The sequence below is a fragment of the Tachysurus fulvidraco genome, chromosome 7 (assembly GCF_022655615.1).
Source record: "Tachysurus fulvidraco isolate hzauxx_2018 chromosome 7, HZAU_PFXX_2.0, whole genome shotgun sequence".
Classification (NCBI taxonomy): domain Eukaryota; kingdom Metazoa; phylum Chordata; class Actinopteri; order Siluriformes; family Bagridae; genus Tachysurus; species Tachysurus fulvidraco.
The window spans coordinates 10482029-10491079 of NC_062524.1; the positions used below are offsets into that span (position 1 = coordinate 10482029).

A 9051-nucleotide genomic window follows, 5' to 3' on the forward strand; every position below is an offset into this window, starting at 1 on the left:
AGTTGTGTGTGTGTAAAACTGGGTTGCTCATGGTTCTGGTAGTTCCCAGAATATCTAAGTCCGTTTTCTTATTTAGCTCCCAAACTTTGGAATAGTCTTCCTGATAGTGTTCGGGGATCAGACACACTTTCCCAGTTCAAAAGCAGATTAATAACTCATCTCTTTAGTCAGGCACACACATAACACATCCCATAAAATTATGCACCATTACATTAGACTTGCACATTTTTATGAACAGCAGATATGTTAATCCCTCTACACTGCTTTTCTCTTTCACACCCATCCCGAGGCATCCAGACATTGTACCAGCTCCATGCAATGAAGATTTTGGACTTCCACTTAGATGAGGCTGACTCTATGAGAATCCTGAGACATCTACAGATCTACCAGCTCCAGTTGGACTCTATGATACCAAGAGGAGATCTGAACTCCATGTGATCTTTACACCAATTCAACAAAACATTTGTTTGACTGTATATATGTAATCACACCCTCTAGTGTCACCCATATGAGGATGGGTTCCCCTTTGAGTCTAGTTCCTCTCAAGGTTTCTTCCTTACCAATTTAAGGGAGTTTTTCCTTGCCACTGCTGCCTGAGTCACCTCAGACTTGCTCATTGGGGATAAATACATATACGTACATACATACATACACACTGTGAACTATATATATATATACCGTATATATCTTGAATTTTTTACTATATTAATTCTCTATATTTCTTTTTATTTTTACCTTTTGTTCTATGTTTATGTTCTGTAAAGCTGCTTTGAGACAAAGCCCATTGTAAAAAGTGCCATGCAAATAAACTTGAATTGAATTGAATTAATTATTAATGGTTTGAATTTGTTTGCCGACATTTGAGTGACGAATGGTGCCTATAAATAAAATGTATTATTATTATTATTATTATTATTATTGCTGTTAGTCATGTTAGTAACGTAGAGTAACATATTCCAAACAATAAAACAATTTTGAATTGAAGGCATTTTTTCCTGCTTATGCTACTAAGAATTATTAGAACAATAGATGGCAATGCAGAATATACCACCCTGGCAACATCAAATCTAATTATCTGGACAATAACGTTTCTCTTTATTTCCTGTCTTTTCATTAAATAAAACATATAAGCATAGCTTACATGCTTAGTATATCCCAGTCCTTTGAAAAAAATATTTTTTAACATGTAAAACACAATTCTTTATTTATGATGTCACCAGATTAATATTGAGAAACTCATAATGATAAAAAACAAGTTAAAGTGATGGTAAGCCTCTTTATTTGGAAATGCCATAAAAGTGTGGTGCAGGTAAAAATAGGTAAATCAATTAACCAGTGAGTAAAGATTTGGATCTTAACTGAAGCAAAAAGAATACTATTTGTTTTCATTCTCTAAATATGTCAAAATTGCATTATCAACTTTAAAGCAGTCTAGTTTAATGATAATATAAATGACACTTTACTGTATGTCCGAGGCCCTGATTACAATATTCTAATGATCAGATCATTTTCAGATTTCACATCACACACCCAGGAAGCACTTAATGATACTGACCATCATCTCACAACAGGCTACTTCATACTGTTTCTGTATTAGCTTTGTTCGCCACTCTACGAATGGGTTTGTCTCCCATTTTCGTAATTATTTCGTAATGATTGTGATGTAAAATCTGGTAATATATTTCAGCAAGTGGATTACCTTGTTGTAGGAAACATTATTAAGCCATTGAATCTTTTTGCTAATTAAAGTTTAAAAATAAAAATATATATAGCTATTCAATTATGAGTAGGAAGAAAAAATGGCTTTAACTACCAGCAACACAAAATACGCTTAATGTGACATGTCTCTACAATAACAAATTCTGCATTAAAAATGTTCCTCTCTCAGTGCAGTAGTAATATAATATCCATGTCATTACAGCTGCACAATGCCATACAGTCTCCTATTTAATCAGTAAATTGGAATCTAGTAAATTAATATTTTCGATGTTGGGGTTTTCCAACCATCAATTGTCATGAAAGACCATCACAAGTAGTCGCTGAAGATGGCTTTGAGAAACAAAAAATGCCATGTTAGAACAGCTAACCATCATGACTGATCACTGATCTGATCACTCTAAAGTTTATACCCAGGTGTAAACATAGTCTAATTATGAGATGCTGCCTATTCCTTAAATCCAATGTTAATTCAATGCAAATCCCAGTTAAATCAAACTGAATTTTAACAAAGTGCACTTGGAAAGTCAGGTGCTCTCCAGAAAGCCCAGTATTCCTGAATGTTTTGACGCTGGACATCAAATAATTTGTCGTCACTTCCACAGGCACCACACACCTTTTGTGCTATTTCATCATTCACACTCAGTACAAGCTGAAGCGAAAGACTCAAAGACACTCTCAAGCTATTCTTCTTTTCAATAACGAGTGTGTCTTCAGTCATCTCAATGGTCACGTCATTCTTCAGCTGCTGTGGCAAAGTGACAGCTTTTCCATTGATCTGAAAAAAATAATTTTTATATATTTGTCAGATTTATTAATAATAAATAGAAAAGAAATTGCTGTTAAACATTATTTGACTTTTTTTCCTCTGGAGCTTATAATTATCTATATATTTTTTTACTTTATCCACCAGCTGTTTGTTTTAACTTATATTAATTTCTATAATTATATGAATACAGAATATATTATATATTTTTACACCTTGATTAATGAGTGCTATAAATGAAAGGCTTCATAAGTAAAGAATATAAGAGAATGTAATGATACATACCCAAGTGTCCTGCTTCCTGGTGACAGTAATGAAGACCTCTTCAAAGTAGACATAGACAGCCACAACACTGTTCTGATTGCTGTAAGATCCCAACTCAACCACCACCCGGAACCATTCAGCTTCAAGACCAGTGTCACATACTCTCACTAACTCGAAGGCTCCTACAGACATGACGCCCAACGTTTCTCCACTGAAAAGGTTAAAGGAGTCTGCCTCCAACAGGCACTGCCTTGGGTAGCAACCACGAAGGCCATTCTGAACTGTGCAGAGCTCACTACTTTTACAACTGATGCTTTCTTTTTTTAATTTGCCAGATGAAAGGCAGGTCACTTGTTCCTGACAGTTATCTGTGATGACGGTCTCACCAATCTACAAAAGTAAAAATGTAGTAAAGAACATCGGTTTGCATTGTACTTATAGTGCTGGATAATGTCAGAAATGTTCATTCTCTCTCTCTTTTTTAATGCTACAAGTATAGAATTAGCTAAAAAGTTAATTATGTAATACAAATGTATTTGTTTTCTCTGGGTCCTACCTTATAGGTGTGTCCATTCTCATAACAGCCACACTGATCTGCTGTAATGCAGCCAGTCCCATTGTTAAAGAATCCAGGTTTACACATACAGCCTTCAGCACAAGTCTGAATATTGCACTTCATTACATCAGAAAGGCCAGGACAAGGTGTGTCACATGCTTTCGCACAGATTTCATAGACAGTGTTTGCAGGACATGCTAAGGCTACAAAAATAATAGACACAAACTTAGAATCAATGGAATTGAAAAAACTTTTACAATTGCAAGTAGTGTAAATAGTAGTGTATTGATGCTCTTACGACAGAATGTTGATGTTCTCCAGTTGTTAACCTTCACTCCGAAGTTCTGACAGTCACTCATGTATGCAGCGACACTGTGGCACAGCATATGCTGATCTCCCTCACTCATGCAGACGTCATAAACACAATCTCTGAAGTAGGATTCAGGGTTAATTACACTGTGACAGGCAGCAAATGGCCCTGTAGGGTTGGTAATAATACTACAGTCCTTTTCAAATACAACTTTCTCTTTTTGAGGGCACTTTGGACAGAAATCTCCACTGCAGCCATCATCACACACAACACCAGGGACAGCCACTTTCCAAGCCGCTCCAAATGTTTTTATATCTGTTTTTTCTACTGCTTTCCCATCTGGCAAAAGTAAGTCGTCGTTTTTATTACCATTAAAGTTTCCACACATGCCACAGGTCTTTCCTACGTACATGCCAGGGACTGTGATGTGAACGTTATAAACCATATCATATTGCACTCTTAGGCCAAAGTTTGTAAGAATTACATTATTATAGCCCTCCTGCTGGACGATCACTTCTCCTTCATTGATATTTACAGGGATGTTGGTTAAGACACCATTAACCTGAAAAAGAGGTGGAACAGTGAATTCTGCTCAATGAAAATTCAGTGACAGTATTATTATAATATCTATCTATAAGAAACAAACATGTTATTTCAAGAGTAAATAATAAAATAATAAATATAATAATATAGCATCAAATGTACAGTAGGTGGACATCTGACTGTCACACCCATGTGTGGTTCTTTCTCAAACTGTTGCCACACAGTTGCACAGAATCTAATGCTGTAGTATTAAAATTTCACTGGAATTAAACAAACCAAGTAATCAAACTTATTCCTACTTGACATTTAACTATAAATTTAAATAAATGGCTGTGCACATATTAGGCACTTATTTGTCCCATTGTCACAGCATAAGCAAACACTTCCTGGACAGTAGTGCCCAGCTCTCCTCATCAAACCTGCCATATTAAGTATTTTCCAAATAACAGCATAACCCAATGTGGATTGTTACTTAATAAACTAGCTGGCAATTTGTACTTTGGCTTTATATTCAACAAAATTTTAATTAAAGTTGTACTAACCATGACCTGATGTAGCTGATTTCTTCGCAGAATTATAATCATGCTGTACACCTCCACAACAACCACCTTGGCCATCGAGACATTTGGAGTGACTTGGATTTCATCCCATTTCTCATTCTCTACTATAACAGCAAATGGAGTGAGATTTGTTCCCTCCAGATGGCAGCCCTTAGCGGCAGTGTACGTACAAGTGCCCTGGAAGTCGTAGGTGCCGTCATCAAACGTGTTGTAGTGAGGATCTCCATAGATGTTACAGGTGGCTTGTGGTACTTTATGGCAGCCTCGGGTTCCACTAACAACAGTGCATGCATTTCCAAGTGGACAGCTTTCGTTTTCACAAGTGACATGACCATTATTTGCATTGCACGTGCATTTTTTGGTGCAACTGCTATCAGCCCAGATGGATTCTCCAGCCTGTAGATAACGTTCCTCACCATCACTTTTGTACACACAGCCACAATGACTCTTAGGAACACACTTGTTTCCACTCCACAAGTATCCATCATCACAAGTGCAAGCCTCTACACAGTTTGCTTTACATGCAGCAGAAGGAGTGGGATTCTCACAGGTAGCAGGGCAAGCACATGACTCAAAGTGACTGTTTGGAGGGCAAGTAGGTGTAGCTTTATAGAAGGAGTAAAGAAAGAGGATGTGTATATTACAGGATGCATTTTACATAGTTAGCTAATATCTAAACATTCTGAATGATATCAATATTTTATCTATTGTTCATATAATGAATATGAAGAGAATATTCGTTGATACATGGAAAAATTATTCTGGAAGCTATGAGGTTGTTGATGTTCAATGTCGGTAAAAGTAAAATTCACTTGACACATATATGTCTAATAATTCAATATAATAATTCACTTAAATGTAAAGTCAATGTTTTGTCTCTTAAGACCTTGCTTTCCTAATACTAAATTTCTACTCTTTAATTTCTAATTCTAAATTTATTCTTTTGAATTTAGTCACTATAATCAAATATTAGGATGAAATAATAAGATATTAACCTCAAAATAATTTCACAGCAACTCCGTTTTTTCACATTTCAGGGCTTCTGTACAGTGAATTTACTTTTGATTTAGATTTTTTTTTTAAATGATACTCACGGCACTTAAGGAAGCTTCTCCAATCATAAACATGTATACCAGCTTGCCTACAGGCATCTGTATACATCTCAGCAGTTTGACATAAAAAATTGCTGATCTTTTTGCCAGTGCAGTAGTCGAATAGACAGTTCTCATAGAAGACATTGGGGTCAATGGCACTCTTGCAGCTATGGAAAGGTCCTTTGGTGAGATATGTTCCGATGCTACAGCTCATCTTTGCATTCATGCGTGTGAACCATGAAGCACCCTCACAACTCTGACACTGCCCTGGACACTCATCATGACAGAAAGCTTCTCCTGGTAAACCTGATACTCTCCAGCTCTTTCCCAGCTCTGGAATACTGCCTGCTACACTGCCGCTGGGAGTAGTGAGGTCATCTTCTTTCTTCCCATTGAAGTTCCCACACATACCACACATCCTTCCCTTAAAGCTCTCTGGCACTGTAACTACCATATATTGATCCCAGTCATACTGAACAGACAGGCCAAAATCTGTCTGCATGGTAACTGAAAGGCTGTTTGTTTTGATTTTTACACGACCGTTGTTCAAAACGACTGGTAAGTTCCAATATGATGCATTAATCTGAAATGAAATGGAATGACATAAAAAATAGCTTGAATACAATTTAGCTATAATACAAAAATAGCTTGAATACTACAATTTCTTTCATTCAAAAATTCTGCTTGTATAGATTTTTCTAATTCATGACATACCATTATAAGCCCAACCTCACGCCGGTTGAAGGTGATTGTGTTGCCATAAACTAAAATAGTGACCACAGAAACCAGTGTATTTTGTTTGTTTCCACTGCGCTCATTCTTGGTGTTAATCTGAAATTGTGGGTGTTCGTCATCTATGTGGCAGTTTTTCGCAACAATGTAGGTGCAATTTCCCATGAAGCTGTAGTAACTTCCATCAAACGTGCTGTAATGTGGGTCACCCATAATCAAACAGGTACCCATTGGAGAAGGAGGTGCCTTTTTGACATCTAATTGTACATCCTTCAGTTCACAATCTTCTCCCTGACAGGAGACACTGCTGCTGACACAAAAATCTAGGAAACCAAAATGCATATTATATTATATATTCTTTTCTACGTAGATTAGATAGACAACTGTATAATTAGAAATGCTTTGCTTTTAGAGGCTGGCTTAGAGTTGTTTTCTTCCTTTTTTTCATAACTTACCAAAAACAAGCAAAAAAGCAATGGTACAAAGAGCTGCTCTCATTTTTAAGCCTGTGATAAGTTTGCCCTCAGTTTGGTGGAAAACTGATGTAAAAAAAAAAAAACAACAACAAATTAATTACTTAAGCATAATACCAGAAATAATACTTAAAGATAGAAAAAAAAATAACAATATGTTTTAAATAAAGTATTGGTACATACCGGACTTGCTTTCTACTTGCAGTCGGTTGAGTTTAGGTGTAGCTGCCTTATATTGTTTTGGATCACTGTACCAGGAACCAATCAAATCTAAGAAGAAAAGCTGCACATGCATATGTGGTATCATGCACGTGACAATGTTCAGAGCTAATCCATCATGCTCTTATTTCTGTGTGTGAACAGACTGTACTTTCACCATCACTTATTTAATCATTTGATAAATATCATGTGAAGTATGTGAATAACTTTAAGGCGTGGCAACATATAAAAGAGTATATGCAAACATTCATTTAAAAAAAAAAGAGGAGAAACTAACCCCAGTGTCCACTTTCATAGAAACCTCCTTATCATTCATGCAACAATCCATGTAGCTGCAAATCAATGCATCAACCATCAGAATGAGTAGTGTGAGTATTGCAGAAGAAACTGATTATTCTCACTGCTTTTCATGCACAACAGATATTACATAGAATGGTGCAAAAACAAAACATCCTAGAAATCATCTTAGACTACACAACATGCTGAACCTTCATGAGGATGGACTTCACCAAAACTGGGCAGATGAAGAATGCAAAAATATCAAGCAACATTTTCTCTAATCTTCAGCTGCCTGCTTTTCAGCAAAATGATAGACATTTTTCAATTAAATTCTAAAATCTCAACAAGGCAAAGATCTATAAAGATTAAGTTGGGTAAAGAACCAATTTAACAAATGTGTTGGCAAAAGCAATCAGTCTGACTTCTAAAACCTTACTAACAAAGCATGATTACCTCACACAGTGAATCTCATTAACTTAACAGATTGTTGGTTTTTACCACAACGACCACCATGTGTTGGTGATCATATAAGTGATCTCAGCTGAAAACAGGTATTGATGTGAATTATGATGTAGGTGGTGATTAAACGTGTCCTATCACAAACATTTTATAGAGCAATGTCTCATGACGGTATATTTTGTAGTGATGGCACAACTACTAATGGCATGCCAATGCCTCAAACATAATTAATTTCAGAGGCTATCACACTAGATTAGTCTACTAGCTAATGATATTGATAATTCTGTAAAAAGCAGTTAAGAGTCGAAAACAAACAGTAATCCAGCATTTTTTAACCTTCAGTAGATTAGGTTACAAATGCAAAAAAAAGATGGGGCATTTGGATTAATATTACAACCCAACTACAGATAATATATATTAATAAATAAATATTAATATAATTAATGTTTATATAATAATTTTAATATAATTATATATTTTTATATGTTTGCTCTTTTATATAAAGTGTTCTTTTTTATTGTAATATATTTTACCATTTCTTTTTATATAAATTTATTGTTGATACTTAGCTTGTCAAAAGCACTTTGAATTGCCTTATGCATGAAATGTGTTATATCATTTCTCCTAATAACTCTCCTTTCTTTACATACAGGTAAATCCAGTGGCATATTGCTGGCATGGTTTGGGTTCTCTTGTCCTTTTAGTACATGAGTTCTTAAACTCCTTTAAACTCCTTTCACCTTAACACTCCGATTTGCACAGGACTTTTTAAATTAAAATGTATTACTTTGTAATGTATTAATTTTTTTAGCATTCATTGCATGCATTATTGGCTAAAATTGTGGATACTGCTGGAATTTGTGAATTTCCCATTTAAATGAATAATGTATGTATGTATGTATGTACAGTAAGTATGTATGTATGTATGTATGTATGTATGGATGGATGGATCTATCTATCTATTATCTCCTATCTACTATCTATCTATTTATCTATTATCTATTATCTATTATATAAACTTTTTTTTATTAAAAAATCTTTTTTGAATGTTTTAATTATTAGACTATACAAACGTTAGGC

The 9051-nt window shown here is 35.2% G+C and overlaps 1 protein-coding gene across 3 annotated transcripts; it reads right to left on the reverse strand.

Annotated features, from left to right (window-relative positions):
* Nucleotides 1-1256: 1256 nt before the first annotated feature.
* Nucleotides 1257-7940, reverse strand: LOC113641228 (IgGFc-binding protein-like). Of its 3 annotated transcripts, none has more exons than XM_027143791.2 (11): nt 7722-7940; nt 7511-7565; nt 7198-7297; nt 6997-7080; nt 6524-6864; nt 5810-6392; nt 4698-5320; nt 3601-4174; nt 3303-3505; nt 2768-3136; nt 1257-2494 (listed from the first exon to the last, which is right to left on the reverse strand). In XM_027143791.2, the coding sequence occupies exons 2-11, from the start codon at nt 7559-7561 to the stop codon at nt 2222-2224; spliced, it is 3201 nt and encodes a 1066-aa protein (XP_026999592.1). In that variant the 5' UTR covers nt 7562-7565; nt 7722-7940; the 3' UTR covers nt 1257-2221. The 3 variants fall into 3 exon arrangements, with proteins under 3 accessions (XP_026999592.1, XP_026999595.1, XP_026999591.1); XM_027143794.2 differs by having other exon boundaries at nt 7198-7284; nt 7722-7939; XM_027143790.2 differs by lacking the exon at nt 7722-7940 and having other exon boundaries at nt 7511-7670.
* Between the last annotated feature and the right edge of the window lie 1111 nt (nt 7941-9051).

What these genes read in the sequence shown, in the direction of transcription:
- LOC113641228 (XM_027143790.2), bottom strand. Translation starts at nt 7,588, where the DNA reads ATGGTTGATGCATTGATTTGCAGCTACATGGATTGTTGCATGAATGAT. An exon ending in GCAAGTAGAAAGCAAGTCCG is followed by an intron (nt 7,081 to 7,197) that starts GTATGTACCAAT and finishes TTTTTACATCAG; the next exon opens with TTTTCCACCAAACTGAGGGC. An exon ending in GAGAAGCTTCCTTAAGTGCC is followed by an intron (nt 5,321 to 5,809) that starts GTGAGTATCATT and finishes CCTTCTATAAAG; the next exon opens with CTACACCTACTTGCCCTCCA.